This window comes from Eriocheir sinensis, chromosome 3 (assembly GCF_024679095.1).
Source record: "Eriocheir sinensis breed Jianghai 21 chromosome 3, ASM2467909v1, whole genome shotgun sequence".
In the NCBI taxonomy this organism is placed as follows: domain Eukaryota; kingdom Metazoa; phylum Arthropoda; class Malacostraca; order Decapoda; family Varunidae; genus Eriocheir; species Eriocheir sinensis.
In genome coordinates, this window is record NC_066511.1 from 13670945 (window position 1) to 13695944 (window position 25000).

Genomic DNA, 25000 nt, shown 5'->3' on the forward strand with positions numbered 1-25000 from the left:
ATACATAATTGATCAAATGCATTAGCGAAAGAAAGTTGAGCTAAAGCTGTTATTTCCAGCACTGCACATCAGCACACATCTTTATTGCCTTCTATAATTTTGCTATGCTCACCAGCAACTTTTATTTTACATTTTAAAAATTAATTATTGCACAGTATGCATTTTAAAAAAAGATAAATTTACAAATAGAAAAGCCAGTATCATAATTGTCACTCAATTAATGGATTGATTTCTCTTATACACATTTTGCTTTGTCATGGGGGGCATTTCCACTTCTTGAAGCACATGAGAAATTGATCTATTCAGAAGAATAAATCTTTTCCCAACATTCCCCCCGGAATTCAAACCCAGACCCCCAAGACAGGAGGCAGACACTCCAGCATCAAACCAAAGGGTGCCCCGAGGCCTTAGACCTTTGGAGTCTTCATTTAAGTCTCGTGTCATTACAGCTCTCCAATACTAGAAAGTTTCCCCTAATCTAAAATATTCTCTAAAATCAGCATCACAGTGATTATTGCAGTGTTTTCCTTGGGGTGTGCTTTGAAACACCCAAGTGCTTTGCCATTTTTGATATGTGCAGTAACATTTTCCTTCAAAAATGTCATACACAAACATTTTTGTTCAGTCACAATGAATATCAGTTGAGAAGACTCATCATCTACAGCTGTCAAACATTTAGTCTGATTGCTATTTTTAGGTATCACGTTTGTCATTTTGTATTTGTACATAAGAGAAAATTTTCAAACATTCACATCAAGTAACAATTTTTTCAGTTTGCTAAGCTGTTGCCCATTAAAGGCTGGATGATGCAATGTGCACTCTTAACTACCAGCTGGCAGTGCAGTGGTGCACCAAGTTTTGAACTTACCAAGTTTTCTGACGTATAAGACAAATAGCGTATAAGACGACCCCTAAAGTTTCCATTCAAAGCGTGGACTTAATAGTACACTCTCTGCATGAGATGTACCCTAGTTTGGAGTCATAGGAACTTACAATCCTAGTGACCCAGCCTTTTATCCCACTGACCAATATATTGATAATATTAATGCCATCCTAAACAGCACAGCCTTTGTTTAAGTTTTACCTTCAACCAGCTGCTTCTGTGAGTTTCATAGGTACTAATGGTCCCGAAATCTCCACAAGGATGACAAGTCTAATGACAACTGCGTGCTAATTTAGCATCAGTGTCACCAATTTTGGAGTCACACATAAAGTGCCAGTAATCTTAAAGAAGTAAATTTAAATTGATGTTAGATGGGTATTGTTTCTGAAGGCGTGGTTATTTCGACATCTGGTCTTAAAGTATGTGTTTTACACACCCGATGCTGTGGCAGCCAACACCAAAACTGTATAAAGTTGATAAACAAAAGATAAAGAATCCCTGTTGCAAACTGATAGGGGTGAAGGTCTTGCTGACTTATGGGAGTTGTTGCCCTTCCCCCAAACCAAGAAGAAATACTTACCATGTTTACATACAGATGTAATCCATGCATAGGAGGGGCCATCTGGCAGGAAATAGAGGTGTGAGAGGCATTCATGATTACTCATGTATATTGAGCATGAGTTGCAGCGATCAGCGTTCACTGCTATTGTTTTCAGCTCTCTGGGCACTCAAACACCTCACACTGCTGTGAACCTATTAGCAAAGCATACTTCCCTCTACAGAAAACAAGTAATCAAAATACGAAACAGGTAAATAACACAACTACATCAGGGTTGTTCAGTGTACTGTTTCCCAGAATGCAACTTAGAAGCAATTTTTCTGACTTTTCCAGCAATTGCTCAAAACTAAAAGAAAATAATTAATATTTATGTGCCATATTGACATATCAGTAATTCCAACTTAGAAGGGTTTCATTATATATATATATATATATATATATATATATATATATATATATATATATATATATATATATATATATATATATATATATATATATATATATATATATATATATATATACAGTAAACCCTCGATATAACAGACTAATTGGGGGGGAACTTAGTCCGTTAATGCCGAAAGTCCGCTATAAGCGGCAGAAATTTAAAAATGCGTATAATGATACGAACCTAGGAAATGTAGGTATATACCGTATTTCCCGCCATATAAGACTCACCGGCGTATAAGACACACCTATAATTTGTTAAGATATATTTAGAAAAAAATTTAAAAACTCCACATTTTCCCTGGACTTGATGTGTATGCAGTATTACATGTGGCCACCTTACTTACAATAATTATGACTATAACAACATATTTTGCTTTGTGTCCTCTGTTGAAGAATTACACTGCTCTTACCCCGAGCAGCTGTGACTTTGAAATTGTAAACAAAAGGGTTGGTTGGTAGATTCACTCACTGCGCAGTGTGCAAGCGGTAACTTTCACCGTGGGGGCTCCCATGGTCCCGTGGTAGAGTCTCCGCCTTGCGCTTCGGCGGGGTGCTAGAGCGTAGGTTCGAGACCTGCCAGGTGCCATGGGGGTGGAAAGGTGGGCTCTTTCTGACACCCTCAGCCCCGTTGTTGGGCCTCCTCCTTGAAAGAATTGGGTATCTCTCTACCAGCCGTCTGGGTGGTTGCGCGGCATGCACCGTCTTCCTCCCTTGGGGTATATCCCCAACGAAATACCAAAAAAAAAACAAAAAAAAAAAAAGTTTCACCGAGCTACTGAGGGAACTAATCACACGGGAATGTTGCGTTCGATGGGCAATTTTGGTCTTGATCTTGACTTTCAGGGACCGTATACCTACTTTCAAGTAGAAATAGATGTTGATTAATTTCTTTCAATCACTTTATGTTGTAACATGGTTATTTTTGTAATGAGAAACAAAAATGCGTTTACAGTAAACATTTTAGTCATCCACGGATATCCACTCTTTTGAACATATATCACAGAAAACGTCAGCTGACCGGGCCGCTGCACAGCAGAAATACTAGCCCCAGACTAATCCGCCCAATCCACCCCACGATCGCCGAACAGTCATATCAGGAAACACCCTGCTCCACCAATATTGTTCCCAAGTAATAGCCGCCTTAACCATCACCACCGAGGTACCCGCCACACTGGTGACTGGTGCGCCGCGGCGGTGTTGTTTTGTGTGTTGTGTTTCATGTTCACGCCGCGCCATGTGGGCGCATCTACTTGTGACCTGTACGGTTTTATCGCAGCACGTTTCCTCCTCCTCTCTTCTGCTTAGTCACAATTTTCTTTTCTATTGCATCACACTATTCATTATTTAAATCAATCAAAATTTGTACCTAAGGCATATACTGCGCTGGGGTAACTTTTTTGGCATTTTCTGAGTGAAAAATAGTGAGCGCTACATGCCGCAAAATATGGTATATTTCATTCCTGGGACATCTGGGAACTCTTGTGTCAAATGGAGGTGTTTTTGGTGTTGGTATCATACCAGTAATAATAACCCCTCGGCCTACCAAAACCTTACCATCGACGTATAAGATGCAGGGTGATTTTTTAAATCTTATCTTTCGAAAAAAGTGCGTCGTATATGGCGGGAAATACGGTAGTTTTTATTATTGTGTATGTTGTCTGTATAGTCCCACAGCACACCTGGCGATGGACTGTGAGGCACTGAGTCTGCCAGGATGGCAGTGGGGCCCTGCGGGGGGGGGCCGTATTGTTATCGGTATGGATAAAATTTTACAAGTGCACCAATCTCGCACTGTCAGACAAAACTGTTTATTTCTGGTAGTTTTCGGTGTGTTATGAAATAATCTGCTAACTGTTTCACTCACAAATCATAAAATGATTGACTTTTCAATGCCTGTTGTACACCCGCCACAGCAAAATAGCTCGCAGAGAGAGGTTCAACTTGCCTACTGTTTCGATATTTCACTCACCGGACCCCTCACAAAGATCACAAGTGGACAGACTTGAATAAAACCAGACAAATCAATGTTTTTCCTGCCGTGTATTCCCCCAGTGCGCATGCGTGGGGGACAGCAGAGCGACTTACTTCTGCGAGGAGGTATTTCTCGCAACACTGGCCGGCGTAGTGACCCACCCCCGCTCTGGTCCTTCATGCGCTGCATATTTCCGCCGCCCTACACCACATGCTGGATAAATTTAAACTAACCAAACCTAACTTAACCTAACCTAACCTACTTAACGGGGGCTTGGCCCCCCTCAACCCCCTTAAGCTGTGTCAGCACCGACACTCACAAACAATTGGCTATTTTCCATTATATTTACGCCCTGGACTGATGCATAAGACTTTCTTGTGGTGTAAATACGTTCTTCATTTGAATAGGAACCGCAAGGAGGAAAATATTTCATCTGGTGGGCTGAAGAAGACTATAGTAACTCAAGGATGGGACAGCAGATAAAGGGAGGAAGGCGAGATGGCTAGCAGACGCTGTTGTAGTTACCGGGCACGGTTGGTTCAAAAACTGTTCTCAGTCGGTTCCTGTGGATTTCTGACACTCTAACCTTGTCCGTTATATTCGAAATCTATATATATATATATATATATATATATATATATATATATATTATATATATTATATATTATATATATATATATATATATATATATATATATATATATATATATATATATATATATATATATATATATATATATATATTATATATTATATATATATATATATATATATATATATATATATATATATATATATATATATATATATATATATATATATATATATATGCACACACACAAGCCTAGAAAAGAAATTGATTGAATCCTTAAGTATAAATGAGCATGTGGTGTCCTTAGCATTTAAATTACATGACAGATGCACGATGAAGATAATCATGAACCAGTGACAAGAAAAGTGATGAGTACTGTGTTAGTGATGCACTTGGAGGGCTGCCAGGAATGAGGCACATGGCTTGGGCTGTTGATCTCATGACTGTACAGGGAACTCAGCTGAAAAGTGTAATATTATCATATCAAAATACAGATGTAATTGCAAATTAAGAGTTCAAAAGCCTTAAAATATGCAAGTTGATTCAGATAGAGGAAATAAAGGGGTCAAAATGGGTGAATGGGGAAAAATTTAGGGTTCTGAATCCAAACCGTTTTGAACTCATGTTGTACTGGGTTCACCAAGCGTAATTTTGCTTTGCAAACTGCTTCTCAGGAACATAACTCATTCATAAACTGGGGGTCACCTGTAACTGATTTGCTAGTTAAATGGACATTTGATTGTTTAGCAAGGAGTCAGTTCCTCTTTCAGTACCAGTTATATATTTTTTACCTCGATCTGTATAGAAGATTGTATGAAATCAAGGTAGATAGCTAGATTATGTCATATTTAATGACATAATAATAATTTGCCTACTGTTCTATATAACTGTTTAAGTGATCTTGAAAAATGAGCTTGGTATGATAAGTAGGGTTATGAGACAAGGGGTTTAAAGCTTGCATACCAAAGTCTGAGACTACCCGCTGGGTAATATTTATCAGGTCTGTGTCAGGCTTTGCCTAATAAAACACTCACCTCTTTGAAGACTATATTACAATGTCTTCCACTTGTTATAGTGTACTGGTCATTTTTGTTAAAATTCACATAAACTGCACAAAATGTCAGTGTAGGACTCTGGTGATTGTTTGGTCTGGTGGTGCAAACTCAGTTTTACTGCTCATCTTGACATACTTCTTCAGTTATGGATAGATTAGACACATACACCATGATGATTGTTGTTTTTTCTTCAGTTCACCCATAATCATGTTCATCATCTGACTTTTTTTTAAATTGTTCATGATCTGATTATGATATTTAAACTTACATTACCCTAACAGTGGCAAAAAGAGCACAGATTTTGCAGACACATTTTTTTTCAGTGTGCATATGCATAGTAACTTTTTGCAGTGGCATATTAAAGGAGAGGATAACTAGGTCATGACCCCAGGCCCCACAGTCCTTGTCTCAGAACCTTTCATGTCAGTGCAGGACCCCCATGTTAATGCTCGATTATATCAGCTCTTAATAGTCAGGAGAGATTAAATGTAAGATAGGGAGGCTGTGGTCCAGACTATTTTACAACTGCTCATTGAATTCAAATGAATCAGTTTGCATAGAGTAGCCTGAGAGGCTGATTTTCCTTTGTAGGGCTCCTCATTTTTCCACATTTCAGAGCACGCATTCAACATTGAAATGGAAAAAACATTCTTTGACAGAGATAAACCAAGGGAATATAAATCAATGTAAAGAACAGGAAAAAGAATAAAAAAGGGTATACATAACTTTTATGTTTATCTGTAATTGCATACAGCTAGACTGTAAATAATTAATTACATCTTTGAAATTTGCATCTGTAACCAAAGGCTGCAACACTTTGCATAGAACCCTATGTCATCCATCCCAAGGCCTTGCACGCAGTTAATATGCCCCTGCCTGTAGGCTCTCTTGACAGACTGGTGGCTAGCCTTTGCCTGTGCTGGAGTGAACAGATTTTTAAAAAGGGATGCCTACTTGTGAGTAGTCTATTTGACTGAAATTGCAATCCAAGTTAGGGTTGGTATATTATATGAGTGATCTTTGGCTTTTGACAGCAGTCAGAAACCGTTATCAGTGGGACTGGAACCTGCGATCTCATGCACACCTCCTCAGCACTAAATTCTTGGCAACTTTCCTCCCCCATACATTTTTTTTTTTTCACATAAGACCACAGGGTTCCACACTCTTCAACTCCCTCACCTAATGTCCATCAACAATCATCTCAAAAGTGAGTAGAAAATTGTGCAATTATTTCCTTGTCTTTTATGTAAGATGTTTCAATGAGTAATTATCTAAAAAAAACAAAAACATATCAATATTCATCTAGGTGATACTAGCATCCTTTATATATTTTTAATAGCTTATACTCTTCACTGGCAGTTTGAATAATTTTAAAACTATTTGATGCACACACCTTGGTTATTGCTTACTATCATCTTTGAAATTGCTGCAATACAAGCATGATTACTTCATAATTTTCAAAGTGAACTGTTGCAACATAGTCAGTGCAACTAATTGGAGTAAATAACGGTTGATATATTATAGTTCTCTCATATTTTGCATGAAATTGAAACTTTTGCAAAATGCTAAATTGCAAAATGTGAAGTCAACAACTAATAGGGAAAACTACAATTAAGGGCTTTCCAGACACCATAAAAGTAGGGGGCAGCACCGTGCCACCCGGTCCCTCGACATGAAGTAGACAGGAATGCAGCCCCTCTCATTTGCTGCTCTTAAACAGCTGTGAGGCAAAGTAGTTTAACATTTCATTAAAGTAATTCAAATCATTTTGTGTGGAAATATAGCAGAGTAGGAAGCATTGCTCACCTTGCCTTAATTCTTGCAAAACAAAGCCAGTCTGCTGCAAGCCTGGCAGCCCCAATTTCCTCTTGCTCTCCTCTTATAAATATGATGCAAAGGTGAGTGAAATCAGGCTCCCAGCGATATGTAACCTTTCTAGTGATTCAACGAAGCACATGTATTGACTGTGTCAGCTTCGTCTTTTAGCAAAAATATATCTAGAATAGATGTTGGTACTTGCATCATAAAAAGAATAAAGTTCATATTTTTCAGCCTCTGCAAAGGCTGCTACCTAGGAACAGTCCATGCTGTCACTGAAGAATATACACTTTCCAACCATTAATTCATCACATTTATGCAAAAAAAATCCATAACTGCCAGCTCACCTCCGTGTCAGGATCTCACACACCACTAGACCACACAAGTACCTGAATGTCTCCTAAAGACTAGACACTGCAAAATTCATCACTCCTACCCATCATTATGTTAAATATATAACAGCATTACCTTACATCACCTGTATCATTGCTATTGCCCTTCTCCTTAAAATAAAATTTACCCTATATTTTCCACAAAAGCTTATCTCATTATGGCTGTCCCTGAGGATCACAGTCTCAACATTAGTCAGAAACCCCACTTCTCTTTTCTTTCTCATTTTCATCCTCTTTCTTTCCCTCTTTTCTTTTGCACTTGGCCCATAGCACTAGTAGGCTTTTTCATGGGTCCTGATGGTTGGCCCCAGCCATTATGGTGCAGGCAAGTATTTTTAGTGGCTCCATTCTTATCTGATTCATGCTGCCTGCCCCCAGAACTCCACCTGATCCTCTTGAGAGAGTTTCTTTAAAGTTTGAGTTGATAGGGGCTCATCAGGATAGCATGTGGGTTGTCTTCGGCCACTCAGTGATGGCTGAAAATTATCAGCTTGTAGGAATGGGCAGAACTTGAACGCTGGTCTCTGGAACACCACACCCGCATGCTGACCACTCAGGCACCACCTCCCCTTACTGCTACAACCTGATAAACAGAAAATTTCGTCCTTGTCAAGAACAGGACACCTTTCTGGGGGTCTCACATCCTCCCTTCTCCATCATCTGTAAAGCATTCAGAGTCCAGGGAGTCCAGGAAACTGCATGTAACCTTCATGACCTGCAGTGTCTCACAAAACTTGTCTCGACAAAACATCAGAAACCTAGCCACCTCCTGTCAGTGGGAAAAATGTAGTAGCAGAAGCACTTAACCGTGGTTGTACCAAAGCAGTGGTATATACTCTGTTACTAAGAAAGCAAATAACAAGCTTCCACTAGCAACTTATCACTCAGTTCCACCAATGTTAAGTAAGAGTCAAGGCAGCATTCAAAGCAACTGTGGAGGCAGTTCATATTTTGATCTGTGTTGCCACAAAGCCATCAAGATGGCAATGGTGTAGTGAGTCTTTCTTCCTTATTTGTCAGTATCACTATTATTTGCAGTTGCTAATTGGTATTATTAGGTAAACAAAACTTAGGAGTGGTTAAGTTTTATTATTTTCAAAGTGTTAAGTAAAGGTGTAGATGAATATCAGTCCCTTTTGGAATGTAATATTTTAGACATTTTAAAATTTCTTGCTTTTAATCAAATCCATCTTTTATGTAGTCCTGGTTGCAGAACACTTGAGGCAAGGGGAAGCTGTGGAACTAAAGAGGAGCAGCACATTTGTCATGCATCATTTACTTAACTGACTCTCTGCATCACTCTGTTTTGGTTGGAAGTCTACAATAAATTTGTTCAGTATTATGAAAACAAGGATTATGTACACCAGTATTTTAAATGTATCAATTCCTTCTCTCCATTCATACAAAGTGAACTAGAAGGAGCTATTGTAGGGTACAGAAAAGGCAGCTGCCTCAAGTTTAAGTTTCATTGTACAGTTTACAGTAGACCCCATCTTTGCTGTAACAGCAGCCATAGCCAGAGGTAATGAAGTTTTGTGAAGGCACCTGAATCAAGTGCCATATATAGTAATAAGAATACTGATGATCCAACTTTTTTCATGTTTATTTGAAATTACAATTGAAAGGTGCTCCCTCTCTCTGGGTCATAGCACCTCAGTGCCAAGAATGATGGTGCTGCTCACTCCCTCACAGTGCACAGTGTGTGCTGTTATTCACCCATGATGATCATTACAGAATTAATGTAATATTCTCTTTGTTTTCTCTCCCTAGTTCCCATAGATACTTGTGTTTTCATTATTTTTTCCTGTCTAATATACAGTCATTGACATTTTACTTTTAGAAATGTCAAAATGTAAACAAAGAATTGTAGTAATAGCTTCATATCATATGAGACAACAAAAATGAAAGAAGGAAACATGCAATTCACAGGAGGAAGTATATCACCAATGAAATGAACCCTCTGATGTCCAAGCCTCCTACAGTGAATACAAAACAAACTGACTAATGGGGAGCATACCCCTGGGGAATGTTGCTTCACTCACCTGCTGCCTCCACTCCTGACAGTCCCCCTGAGGAAGCTCCTATACAGCTGCCATCCTGGCAGGATCAGTCACTTGGCACTGCCATGAGTTAGGTGGGCATCTCCTTGGTCTCCTCCACTCAGGGTTGTCTTGTACAGAAACAACCCTATGAGCAGGATCAACGTCCAGGAGGTATGCCACATGCCTATATAGCCAGAGTTGGTATTCACGGACTAAATTGGTAACAGGCCTCAATTCAGTTTAATCACGTAGTCGCTGGTTCGACATGAAGTCATCCCAGCAATACCCAATGATCCTGCGAAGCCTTTTGGTACCAAAGGCATCAACACACCTCTCCAAGTCACTATTCAGTGTCCATGTCTCACAACTATACAGTAAGACAGGGAGCACAAGTGACTTAAAGATTTGAATCTTTGTATGCCTGCATAGATATCGACAAAATAAATGATGTATCAGGGGACGTGACAAACTGTTGTAATTAGGTTGAATAGGGTGTGCTTCCCTTTTGCCCTCACTCAGTCATTACAACCCCTTCCATTCCACTTGTCAGTTGTTAGCTCTTGCCTCTCGGTTCACATTTGCACGTGCAGTCATGCACCATATATAGCCAATTTCAGCTGAGTTGACCTCACCTGCATACACTATCAACCTCACTGCATTCTTTTACTTTTTCTCAAGAAAAAGAAAAAGACTGCCATAGATTTGCCTCACTACCCTCAAGGAGGGTTAAATGTAATGGGCTTGGTTGAACTGATAGTTAGCATGAGTAGGAGAAAAAATAACCTTCATATTAAATATTGAGGACATTTAAAACTTCCTATAAAGTGAAGTCATACTTGGATTGTTGGAGAAAAACATTTGGATCACATTCATCCACTGGATATTCTGTATAACAAGACCTCTTGGGCCCTGACATAATATGGACATGTATGGTTCTGAGTTGCAAATGCCAAAAGGAATCCTACCAAGTGAGCAAATGAGACCCAAAGAAAATCTACAATAGAGATTTCCAATCCTCTAGCAATTTTGTCATTGTTTCTAGGGAATCTCTCTCCTACATTTCTACTAAATTGATAGGGAAGTGTTCATCTATCAAATGGAAACTGGCACTGACCAAAGTTATTTTTGCAAAGCCCATCGCTGCTAAGATGTCACATTTTGAGGCAAACATCATACCCTTTGTGGTGGTACATTTTTTATTGAATTTTAAATTAATACTATCTACTGAAGTGACCAAAAGTTTTTTTTAAGTGTGTAAGTTGTTCATTTTCGTGGTTTTCATGGTCACTTTTGCGAGTTACTTTTCCATCCAGCATTCAGATTTGACCAGGTAACATTTGTGCCCGCTTGAGTAGATACAACAGAAATTCCAGGTCTTTGGCAGAATGTGGAGTAAGGGAAATGTTGCTATATCTGTTTCATTTTGTGGGCTGTACCAATTTTAGTACTGCTCACTTTGGAGACATCATTGTTACTTTATTTTCATGTTGCCTGAATAGGGAGAGTTTGTCTGCATATCTTAGTGAAGTATTGATGTAGCACTTGTAGATGTAGCGGTAGAGGTGATGTTCTGTAGCAACTGTGCGTGATGGTAAGTGCCATTATTAGTAGAAGTTAAAATGGGAAACCACATGAAAGGTCAGTCATGGAGGTGCCTTGGTAATCAGTTATGCAAAGGATGACCACAAAGTTGTCTCGGTGGTCCAATGTGTATATGCCTGAGGAGGGGGTTTCATTTTGGGTTCAAAACAAAAAAAGTAATATAGGGGAAGGTAAAGGGGGTAGATCATAGTTGTGTGTAAAAAGATCAACTAAATGGATATTCCCACCATTAACAACAGAGGGACCCAACCTCTCCTTCAGCACCTAATAAAAAGGTGTTAGAGGACCTTTTTATTTATACATTTATATGGTTTTGTTTGTGAGTGTTAACTTATTTATTTATTTATTATTTACTTACAGCAGACCCTCAGTTCACAGATTGATAGGGGTGAAGAGCTATCTAAAAAGCCAGGAGCCCAAATTATCCATATGAAAATTTTAAATTAGAAAAAAATATGATAGTCTTGTGAGGGGTAGCCAATCTTGTCCACCATGAACATGGCTGCCCACTTGAATAATAGCTGACTTTCCCATGACAAATGCCAACCTTGCACATAGCCCAGCTGGCCAGCACCCAGTTGTTTACTTGGAACTGCTTCCCCCTTGCACATGCCTTCATAAATTTTGTTACTGTGGTCATACTGAGATGGTGATCAATCATTATCAGTCCGAAGAAGTGCTTTGAACAAAGGGTAAATTCTGAAAGGAAATGCTCTTTACACATTCTTATATCTTTATGTAGTGAGAATAATAATACTGCTGTTCATGCTAGCTGGTTGACATCCCAGGAATCAGTTTTTGGAAAATTATGATTGTGTAACTTCTCTTAACCAAAATTCATGTCCAATAAATTCAAATTCCAGGAAACAGAGGGTCCACTGTATCCTTTATTTATTATTTACTGATGTATTTACTTTTCTCTTTGTTTGTTGGATTAATAATTACTTCTTTATTTGCCATTTATTCATTATATATCAATATGTAACTAATTTAACTAATACTGTTTCATTGAAATCAAAATCAGTTGTGTGCAAAATCAGGACATTGTCCCAATAACTCTGCTGCTCCGTACTTGCACCTTGCATCTTGGAGAACATTGGTCCTGAACAGTGTCGGATAAGGTCAAGCTTCACCCTCTTGAGTTTGTTTTTGTTGGCATTTCATCTGTGTGTGCTATAGTTTATTCAGACTCATAGTCAGCATGGACTGGTTGTTATAAACTGCTCTTAGTAACTTTAACACTAGATAAATAATGAAGAGTTAATGTCTGATAATCAGAATATTATGTAATGCAGTCGATATCTTCACATTGTTGTAGTATCTCACATTTTGTTATGTATCAAATGTCATTTTGAAAATAGAGCAAATTATAATGAAATCCTTGTTTTTGTGTAGGCTCTAATATAGGACTACAGATATAAACTTATTCAGTTCCTTACAAGAGTTCTAATGAACTGAACTGATATCATTCTCCAACATGACAACAAAGATCATAGGGTGCAATTATACTTTTGCTGTCCACGCTTTTTTTTTTTTACAATTATATTCCAATATCACAAATGTGTAATACTGAATTTTATTGATATGTTTTGTTAAGATCATTAGTCATCATACACTTTACCATCCTTGATTTATGCAGTATGAAGGTGGAGTGTTGGAGATGTTTCTTACGGACTCTCAGAAGAATTATTACACTGCCATGAAGAAGCTTGGTCGCAAGAAGCCTCAGAAAGTCATCAGGCGACCACAACACCCGTACCATGCACTGTTTTATGACATAGCTGTCTCCAGAAGGTATGTAGAAGTATCCTCAAATTCTCATGGACGTAGTTGATGGACTGCACTGTAGCTTTTTAGCTCACTTCCTTGTGACAATTTTTAAATGTTAACATTTGAATTATTGTTTATGCACATAGAACACAGCAGCTTTTGGCTCACTTCCTTGCATCAGCTTAGTAATTTTTTTTTTCCTGTCAGATAACATATTCCAATCCTAATCTGTGACAAAAAATATCAATTCAAAAATAATCGATTTTTAAGTATATAATTTTATTTAAAAGGTAGCCTCTTCCCTAGTAAATATTACAGGAACAAAGTAATGTTCCTGAAGCGGTTGAACCAGTCTTTACCAGCCTTAAACATTTCCTCTGTCACCTTAGAGGTGGAACCTTCATCCCTGTGGTTATCCCACAGAGATGTTGCCTTCTCTTGAATATGGCTCATACTTGATGGCTGACGTCGCTGCGTCTTGTCTTCAATCCACACCACCAGCATGTTTTCCATCCTAACTATCCTTGAGTTTCGTGCCCTGGTAAGCAGTTAAGTGCTTGAGCTCATGCTAGTAGAGGCTAACTGCTTGTACTTGCCCTCCTGCTTCATAAGCGTTGAAACAGTTGACCTTGGGATCTTTAAATCTCTTTCTATTTTTGTGTGGCCATCCCCAGCTTCATGCCTTCGAATAACTTCCTGTTGTGATGACAGGCTGATGAACAAATGGCAGCACTTGCTAGGGGTACAAGTGCAGGTCTTAGGTGGAACCATGGTAGAAATGGTGCTCGTCATGTTGATGACATGTACATGAGAGACCTCTTCTGGTTGCACACTCCTGAGATTTGAACAGGTTTGGGCCACGTGGAAATTCTGGCCAGTCACTGCTTGTCCCTCTGCACACTCACAGCTGTGCTCTCTCTCTCTTTTTCATTGAGCCCTGGAACCATCCCCGTTGACTCCCACAAGTCCACTCACTCAGTTATTTAAGATAAATGGCTATTTGAGTTGTTTTATTAATTAGATTTCTTCTGACATTGTATAGTTTTCTATGTTTTATGTACTGTATTATGTTTCCATACTCTAGGTGTAAGCTAAATGTAATTTTGATCAGCCCAAAATTGTGGATGTCCACCATATACCTTTTATGATGTTTTTATGGAACCTAATATGCAAATTTCTTTTATTCAAGGACTTCTGTATTCAAACATGTTAGGCAAGACTGCTGTATATGCATGTTTTCAGAACACCCTTGGACAAAGTGAAGAACTCATATTTGTATGTCCCCAACGGTTACAATGAAACCTTTGGCCAGCAACAAAGGTGGATTTGACAGCTAGCAGAGGATCCTTGTATGGGATGATGGTAGGTGTTCCCAGGTCCCAGTTAAGGGGATCACACCCAAGGATTTTATGTCTGCTGCAGGTCCCTGGCATAAGTCAAGGCCTATCTTCTCAGTGGTGGGATCCCTCTGCTAGCTGATGAGTCATCAGGTGGCAAACTGGGGAGACCTCATATATGGGGCACTGATCATGGGACTCCCTACAGATATGTAGGGCTCTACCAAATATAATGAATAAGGTGGCACCAAAAACAAAAACATCTCACTGGACGTGGAATGGTCATCTTAGTGTTTTATGGTCACTCCTTCCCAACAATGACATACATCTCTCATGTGCAGCCCCCAGTCCCTTGCAGTGATGGAGCAACCTGGTACAGTGGCAGTCAGGCTTGCTCCAGAGCAGGATGTGCTTAGATTATCTGGGTACATTCATGCCCAGGCAGTGTACAAGCAAGCCAGAGCAACTTGTCTTGGAAGAAAAGTTGAAATATATTAGGTGGGACATCATAAGTCTGAGTGAAATGAAGAGGACAGGTGATTCATTCATAGCATTGTCTAATTGATATACCTTGAGCTACAAAAGTCCTGTTGAAAGGAAGGAGTTGGAACTTAATTATCAGCATCAACAAAAGAGTTGCAGAAATCATTATCAAATTGAACAAAAGGTACAAACTTCAAGTGCTTCAAGCTTAACTAAAAATGATAATGAAGGAAAACATTTTTTATGAGGTTGCAAATTCGCAGTGAAGGAGTATAAAACAGTTCTCAATTGTCACAGGAGACTTCAACACCAAAGTCAGGACAAAATATGTGAGTGAAAGAGCAATTGACCATTTTGAAAAAGTACAAGAAACTGGAGAGGAGATCAACGTGTTCAATTTGAAGAAAGAACTGCATTTTTCAAGAAAAGGGTGAACAGGAAATGGATCTGGAGGAGCCTTAATGGAAAGGCAAAGAATGAAATTAATTTTATTGCTACTGAAAATCTGGAGACAGTGAAGGATGTAACAGTACTAAAACACTCCAATCCAATGACCACCATCACTGGGGTGTAAAGTAGGCTTAAACCTAAGAAGAGTTAAAGTGCAAAGGCAAGGGCATTGTCAGCTTACCACACATAGCTATTCAAGTCTGAGAGCAATTAAAAAATATAAATGAAGCATTGAGACAGGTTACCATTGCCAGTATTGAAGCTGATCAAAGTGAAATTGAGCTTATTCATGATCTGTCCATTGATGAATGAATATCCACATGCTAGCTTATATTTATTTTAAAATAGGGGTCTTGTGTGTTGAAAGAGGAGGGAACTTCAAATTTTAACTTGCATACATATCCTAAAATGTTCTTGTTTGTTTGTCAAGCATTGTTTTTGCCAACAGATTTGAAATTTCCATCTTCGTTTTGATCTTCCTCAACATGGTCACCATGGCAATCGAGCATTACCACCAGTCCCGCACAGTTGCCTTCACCTTGGAAGTCTTCAATGCTCTCTTCACAACCATCTTCGGACTTGGTAGATCTGTAGAATGTGTAGATGAATAACTTTTATTATAAACCCTTAATCTTTTTCTCCTTCATTCTGAATATAGTGTGATTTTCCTTCTTTTTTCCAGTAAACCATCCAGTTTGACAACTTTTAATTTGTCAAATTCAAAGTTGACAAAACAATAAATGTCCTCTCCTCTAATTTGGCAATCTAAGCCTCTCTTTTGGCAAACTGATATTCATATTTTTGAAATATTCTTTGTGTCTTCCATACAATGAATTTAATATGGATCTCTTGTTTACAGAGGCAATTGTGAAAATCATTGGCTTGCGCCACCATTACTTCACCGTTCCATGGAATCTTTTTGACTTCATCCTCGTATTTGCATCAATAATGGGAATCCTCTTGCAAGATGTGCTTACCAACTTCCCCATCAGTCCAACACTTCTCAGGGTTGTCCGAGTCTTCAGAATTGGACGTATTCTCCGTCTCATCAAGGTATGTTTTACTTCTTCTCATCCCATGTGCATCTGTGAACTAACCCTATGATGATGCATTGCGTACAACCCTGCAAGTTTGTTCTGGTGGATGACTGCCCTTTTGAAATATATCAGTTTCAGTGTTGGCTCAGTGTTTGTGCAGTGTGGCTTGTGGGCTGAGTTGACATTCTTGCAAGTACAAGTGTTAATGTGGACTTAAAATTCATGTTGGTCATCCTTTAGACATGTTGCTGAATGAAGTAATTATTTCCACTTTGCTTAATGGTAAATATGAGGAGGTTCCTGCAGCTTCTCAGAGTAAAAACAAAAGTGTGTTACTGTATATATGTGTTTGTTTGAGTCTGCTGTCTTTATGTATGTATATGTGAATGTATGTATGTATTTGAAAGATTTTCTTTTGAAAAACCAAATGGCAGCACTTGTTTTAAGAGATGAATGAAAAGATGAACATCAGTATTTAATTTTTTTTATTTTAATCAGTTGAACATTTATGTTTTAAAAACAATAATGACATGCCTTTATATTCCTACCTACCATCTAGTAAAGAACCATGCTAAGTATGTGCACACTAAAGATACTTTCTACCTGACAAATTAGGGGCTTCCTTTGTTGAAATTTACTAGTAAATCCTTTCTGTTACATGTTTAAGAATGCCCATGACCTAACCTAACTATGAGCAACACTTCTTCAACACTAAACATTCTTGGTCTATCCTTAACTCAAAATCTCAACTGGAAACTTCATATCTCATCTCTTACTAAATCAGCTTCCTCTAGGCTGGGCGTTCTGTACCGTCTCCGCCAGTTCTTCTCCCCCGCACAGTTGCTATCCATTTACAGGAGCCTTGTCTGCCCTCATATGGAGTATGCATCTCATGTGTGGGGGGGGTCCACTCACACAGCTCTCCTTGACAGAGTGGAGTCAAAGGCTCTTTGTCTCATCAACTCTCCTCCTCATACTGATAGTCTTCTACCTCTCAAATTCCGCCACCATGTTGCCTCTCTTTCTATCTTCTATCGATATTTTCATGCTGACTGCTCTTCTGAACTTGCTAACTGCATGCCTCCCCCCCTCCCGCGGCCCCGCTGCACACGTCTTTTTACTCATGCTCATCCCTATATTGTCCAAACCCCTTATGCAAGAGTTAACCAGCATCTTCACTCTTTCATCCCTCACGCTGGTAAACTCTGGAACAATCTTCCTTCATCTGTATTTCCTCCTGCCTACGACTTGAACTCTTTCAAGAGGAGGGTATCAGGACACCTCCCCTCCCGAAATTGACCTCTCTTTTTGGACACTCCTTTGATCTCTATTCAGGAGCAGTGAGTAGCGGGCTTTTTTTTATAAATTTTTCTTTACACCCTTGAACTGTCTCCTTAGCTGTAAAAAAAAAAATCACAAACAGCACATTCATGCCAATTAATTTACAAATTTTTACAACTGATACTTCCTATATACCGTATTTCCCGCCATATAAAACGCACTTTTTTTCAAAAGAAGATTAAAAAAATGAGCCTGTGTCTTATATGCCAATTGTTAGGTTTTGGTAGGCCTAGGGGTTATTGTTACTGGTACGAAACCAAAACTCAAAACACCTCCATTTGACACAATAGTTCCTAGATATCCCCAGAATGAAATATACCGTATTTTGCGGTGTGTAACACACACTTTTTCACTCAGAAAATGACAAAAAAGTTACCCATGCGCGGTATACACCGAAGGTACAAATATTGGTTGATTTAAATAATGAATAGTGTGATGCAATAGGAAGGGAAAGTGTGAATAAGCATCTGAGAGGAGGAGGACATGTGAAGCGATAAAACCATACAGATCACAAGAAGAGGACATGCCACACGTGGGAGCCGAGACGCGGCATGAACACGAAACACAACACCGCCGCGGCGCGCCAGTCACCAGTGTGCCTCGTACCTTGGTGGTGATGGTTAAAGCGGCTATTACATGGGAACAATATTGGCGGAGCAGGGTGCTGCCTGACATGACTCTGCTCAGCAATCGTGGGGAGGACTTGGGCGTATTAGTCTGGAAGTATGTCTGCTGTACAGCAGCCCGGTCAGCTGACGCTTTCTGTGATACATATTCGAAAGAACAGATATGCATGGATGACTAAAGTGTTTATTGTAAACGTATTTTTTTTGTTTCTCATTGTAAAAATAACTATATTAAAACATAATATGATTGAAAGAAATTAGTCAACATCTATTTCTACTTGAAAGTAGCTTTGCGAAAGTTACCACCTGCACACTGCGCAGTGAGTGAATCTACCAATCAACCCTTTTGTTTACCATTTCAAAGTCACAAGGGTAAGAGCACTGTAATTCTTCAACCAACAGTGGAACAGTTTGAACACAGAGAAGGGCACAAAGCAACATACGGTATCATAGTCATAATTGTAAGTAAAGTGGCCAAATGTAATAATGCATATGCATTAAGTTCAGGGAAAATGTGGAGGGTTTTTTTTTTTTTTTTGTTTTTTTTGTAAATATATCTTGCCAAATTATAGGTGCGTCTTATATGGCAGGAAATACGGTAATAAAGTTTGGTCCTCATCAAAATTTACCTTCAATCCCTCAGTTGCATGTCTAAGAATACCCATGACCTAACCGAACTGTGAGCAGCACAGTCACAGACATATATACTCATCAATTCTCTCAGGAATAATCTAGATGTATAGGAAAAATCAGAAACATGCCCAGGCTACCCTCTCAAGGGAAGCTCTTGGAGGGAGAGTACAGAATCAGTATTATACGTAGAAAAATTTTAAACCAAACACAGACTACTAGTATATTCTAAGCATCATAAAGATCAAAATATTACAATTTTGTGAGTGAACTTTAAGAAAAGAAAAACCAAAGGTTAACACACATGCATGTATGATGCAAAAATGAAAGTGACAGTATTTTGGATTTATCTGCTATAATTATAAATTAGGATCTCCCAAAATATGTGGCAACAGAGACAAAGTAATACTCATAATGTTTACTTGGTAGTCGCCTTTTTATCACTGATTTATGTGGTACCAGTTTTGTTGTCATATGTCAGTGAAGGAGTTTTTGAAGGAAACAAAGTACCTTAGAGATATAGAAAATCATTAAGGTAAGTAATATTTGTTTTAGGTTAGAACAATGAGGAAGGATTGTGAAATCACAACTTTTCACTTTTCTACATCTAGTGTGCGAGAATAAACTGAAAGCCTGATGAGGTTACTGATTATATTTTAAGACTGGCATGATACAAATTACTATTTAATTGTTTTTAAAAGTTTATATATGATGTTATAAAAACTAAATGTGAAAAGACAAATTTTTTTTTTATAAAGATTAGTAACATCTTTGAATAGACCTGAATCTGCTGAAAATAAACTCTTAAAGTGTTTTTTCCCATCTAAATCTCCATAGGCTTAGGAGAGAGAGAGAGAGAGTGTGTGTGTGTGTGTGTGTGTATGTGTGTCTGTTTCTTTGTGTGTATTTGTGTGTGAGTGAAATAGATCTTATTTTCATATGTCCAAACCATATTCAGAGTATCCTTCTTCAATAAACTTTTATGAAAACCTCTATTTCTGTTTATATTTTATGTTTCCTTGTGTCTTTACAAAGTAACCATGATGCAGCAACCTCTCATGTTTTTTTTCCAGTGTGTAATATAATTGATGACAATTGCAGTTTTCCTGATGTACCAAAATTAATGTTCTTCAGTTTTTAATAGTAATATTCATAACTATTTGTATGGTTTTCAATACATAGTTGCCACATGTTCATTTCTGACATAATTCAAATTTATTTCCAGTGGCAGTATATGAAATTAAGAGATGACTTTCCTCAAGTAAATGTTATGAACTGATTTGACATATTGATTTTCTCATTGGCTTTCTCTGTTGGCTTATCATTCATAAATAGATGATCAAGAGCTAAGACTTTTTTTTATTTATTTATTTATTTATTTATTTATTTATTTTTTTTTTTTTTTTTTTTTTTTTAGAATAGCATTGCTTTTATAAGGTGTTACTCAAAATGTGTATCTACTTTTACAGCGGTTGCTTAAGGAAAGAGAGCCATAATGTAATGATGCAAAATATTAATATTCATTTTGTTTTGAAAATCAAGAAAGTACCATTAATCTTGGTATATCAAAACTGAAACTTAGATATCAAATACTTGAGACTGTAATGAGTGTTCCGTAGATTTGGGGTGCAGTGATGGCCTTGTAGAATATTACTTGACGGTTTTATATATATATATTTATATATACATATATGTATCTTAGTTGTGAAGAAGCCTTTGTAGTATGAGTAAGGAACACTCCTCAAAGATTTTGTGTTCTAAAAGGCAGTGCTTCCTAAACACGAGGTAATATTTTGCAGATTTTTAAGATCTAGCTAAGTTGAATGGCCTTTGAAAATCTATATTACAGTACTAAGTGAAATAAAGATACCATACATTTTTTAAACAAAAGTTATATTATGGTTATACATTTGATATATTCGTATACCTAATCAAATTAAATTACAAAGGCTTCATGTGTATTTGTTTATTAAATCCACAAAGATGTTTTGCTAAAAGTAGCTAAATAGGATGTTTATTGTGCAGTGTATATAATCATCAGATATTAACAGTATTTTCAGAGCACTATCCCTTGATTTATTAGTGGCTATAAAGTCAACTAGATGCCCCCTTGGTTCCTGTTGTATATGTTAATATCTGTTGATGTTTTTCTGTGAGTATGTAAGTGCCACGAAAACGTACTGAAAACAAAGCTGGAACATGCATTTAACTTCCTTATTCCCAACAGCCGACGGTGAACGGCCGAAACTCCTTCTTCGGTCAGGTAGCCCCTATATGTTAATGTCCATAACCACTTGCAATATTGCACCTTCCACTTTGCAACTCCCATGTTTTCTTAAGCTGTATTTTTCTTGGATTGTTCCAAGAGCACGCCCAGACGGACTGTGTTGTGCCTGTTTTCTAGTTATCAGATTATACCCTATTAGGGATGATACACATATTAGTATTTAGCCTTGCTGAACTATTTCTTCTAAACAGTCTTAATAGTACTTTAATACAGAATAATGCATAACAAGTAGACTTGCATATCAAACACCTCCTTGTGGGCTGAAAGGATAGCAATTATCAAAGGATATCCTGGTTGCCTCATACAACTTTGGAACTATTTGTACTCCAGTTTTGAGCATAATAACTGAAGTTAAGAATTTGTTATTAACCCAGCAAACATAAGTAGAAAGCAACAGCACTGAAGCAATATTTATGCAGTAAGTTAAGATGCACTGATAATGTGACAGTGTTGTGTGCTACATAGGAAGCAAGTCAGTAAAAGTTTGCATGGATTAAATAGAACTGTAAATGTAGCAGTCATTACATTATCTTAATTTAAATAATGTCATATAGTAATACATTTTTCCTGGTTAGAGATTACTATTACAAGATTTTGTCTATTTAAATAGAACTCATAGAAATAAGTATGACATCTAAATGGTTGTCTTGTAAATTTAATTACTTTTTAAATATAATACACAGTTTCGTACAATTTGTATTGTTAAAATGTCTGTTTATGTTCAATCACATTGTTTGCTGCAAGAAGAAGAATTGTGTAGTTTTGAACAGCACATCTGCAATTTCATCACACAAACACTAGAACTGCTTTTTTTGTGTTTATTTGACACTTATATCTTTGACACAAATTATTTTGTAAAGCCAGCACTTGATAAAGGCACATACTGATATCAGTGTAATCACTACACCAAAAACACACAGTCTTGTCATTTCTCTGTGCTTTAACCAAATATTAAGATTAGAAACAAATCAAGAACTAAATTAGAATCAAACTGCATTACATACATAACAAACAAGATTATATATATATATATATATATATATATATATATATATATATATATATATATATATATATATATATATATATATATATATATATATATATATATATATATATATATATATATATATATATATATATATATATATATATATATATATATATATATATATATAATATACAGTCATACCTCGGTTTATGAGTGCCTTAGTTTACGAGCATTTTGATTTACAAGCACAAGAAAATATTTAAAAAATGCCTTGGTTTACAAGCGGCGACTTAGTATACGAGCATCCTGTTTGTACAAACTTATTTTTTTGTCGCCAGCTCAAGGGTGGGGACACGAGCTATATGGAGGCCATCAGGGTCAAGCGTGTATATCCCTCCGAGGAGGGACCACAGACTCTTGCCGGGTGACAGCTCATGAAGGGGAGGGGAGGATGCCGATAAACCGACTCTATCTGCTGTCGTGAGCCAAGCCAACCAAGTCGGTATTTTGATGAGGACTGACATGTCTCTTTGTACAAGTCCAAGACGTGAGCGTGGGTTCCCTTTTTTTGCCACAAGACGAGAGTGCTCAAAGCAGAAAACAATGGGAATAGTCTCAGTTAGGGTTGCCACCTTGAGCTAAAAAAAAAATAAGGAACGCAACATCCCATTCTCCAATTCAAGACGTATCCATATTTTAAGTAACGGGTGGCAACCCTAAAATTTCCCTTGTCTGCCATGACTGACAGCCGCTGCCTGCTGCTGGTGAAGGCAGGAGGAAGTGTGAAGGGACGTTACGACACGTAATTTACACGTATTTCAGGACGACCCATGACAAACATAATTTTAAGGACTGGTTTTGTGGTTCACCGAAAAATGTGCTCCCTACAGTTTTAAAATACCAAATTTTGTCTGCTTAAGCACAGACAGCCAAATACGGAACAAATGGCATTCCGTATTTTAAGGAAAGGGTGGCAAATTGGCAACCCTAGTCTCGGTCCACATTGTAAACTCATAGAGATAACATCCATGCTCTCGTGTCCAATTGTATTTGTGCTTTGGTGCGCGATCTTAGTGTTTTCAGCACTACAGTGTGCGTTCTTTGTGCTTTAACAATGTCCCCCAGAAAGATGGTTAAAAGGGATGTTGCTGTAAAGAAGAAAACAGGAACGGCATATAGGCTACTATGTTTGCAACAGGAATGGGACACGAGCCTCAGCAACTTGTATGCCCTCCTGGACGTGACTGACACCCGTTTACCCTCCATCTCAGACCATACGTCGGGTTAGCTTCACATTGGTGGTTGAACGTAGTTCCGGTGCCTCGAGAATAGGGAAACTGCAGCTACTAAACCCCGGTGCGAAGTCTACACCTCAAGCATAGTTAGCGGTTGCAGGAGTGTCTGTAACAACCGTAACACATTGATTTGTGTTTTATATTATTTATCATTGATAATTGTTTGTAAAATTACTTTAATTCTGTATAAAATAACATATAAAATGATTTTCATATAAATATTTTTTTGAGATATGGGACGCATTAATGGATTCACATTAATTTCAGTGGGGAAATTCATTTTGGTTTACAAGTGTTTTGGTGTGCGAGCTGAATTCCAAAACGAATTAAACTTGTAAACAGAGGTATGACTGTGTATATATATATATATATATATATATATATATATATATATATATATATATATATATATATATATATATATATATATATATATATATATACATATATATACATACAGTACCCTCTCGAGTTTCGCGATCCACGAGTTTCACGGTTAGTCCTAAATTCTTACCATCCCGACTTTCGCGCATTATCACCACGAGTTTCGCGCTGCTTTGACACGTATGGGTCACGTCTACTTACCATCGGCGTCACGCACGTTACCTTTAAAGGTAGGATCACACGACGTTTTCCTCATTGTGGCTATGGCAAAAGAGAGAGAGAGAGAGAGAGAGAAAAAGAGGAAAACGGTAAGAGGGAACGGGTCATTTTGAAGCCGCAGTTGAAGGCAGCTGCCTTACGATTGGCTGATAGTTCCAAAAACATGTTTGTGATTCACTGGTAGTCCGATGACGTCATTGCCAACGCTCACCCAATCAGTGGCTTCACTGCCTTAAGGCGGTGTCACAATGGTCGTTTTCATCCAACCGTTGGGGTTACGGGCAACGCCCGTACGCCCAACCTGGAGCGAGTTCACGGTTATCCGTAAGCTGGTGTCACACGGCTTTTTTCTTCCCACTGCGTTGGCGCCACCTAGGGCAACCGGCAACTCCAACTTTTCCGGGTGTGCGACACACATGGCCAAGGTCGGTTGCCCGTATCCACATCCACAACATAAACAAAGCACTTGCCCTGTATTGACATGGCGTCGTCTGCTAAAGTAAGGGCTCTCGCGGCTTGTGCTGCCATTACCCAAGTTATGGACTTGTTGCTGCAGTTAAATGGAAGGAAGAAACAGTTGTGGGTGTGGCATGCCTGTGGTTCCTCCATGCCAGTTCTCATTGTCACCCCTGCGCGTGCGCGGCCAACCCACCTATCTTGACTCAACCACATAAACACATGGATCGAATAACAACACACACACACACACACACACACACACACACACACATGCGCGCGCGCACGCACGCACACACCAGACTCATTAGGAACCACTGCAGATGTTT

At 38.2% G+C, this 25000-nt stretch overlaps 1 protein-coding gene across 10 annotated transcripts in view; it reads left to right on the forward strand.

Moving 5' to 3' along the window:
• The window catches only part of LOC127005350 (sodium channel protein 60E-like), a 215815-nt gene that overhangs the window by 155318 nt on the left and 35497 nt on the right, over positions 1-25000 (forward strand). For 7 of the 10 annotated variants that reach the window (XM_050874155.1, XM_050874170.1, XM_050874131.1 and 4 more), the window contains 4 exons: positions 13005-13159; positions 15854-15987; positions 16265-16458; positions 21267-21302. In XM_050874155.1, the coding sequence (XP_050730112.1) occupies positions 13005-13159; positions 15854-15987; positions 16265-16458; positions 21267-21302 (519 nt within the window). The remainder of the gene's footprint in view (positions 1-13004; positions 13160-15853; positions 15988-16264; positions 16459-21266; positions 21303-25000) is intronic. The other 3 variants (XM_050874196.1, XM_050874178.1, XM_050874165.1) reach the window with 1 other exon arrangement.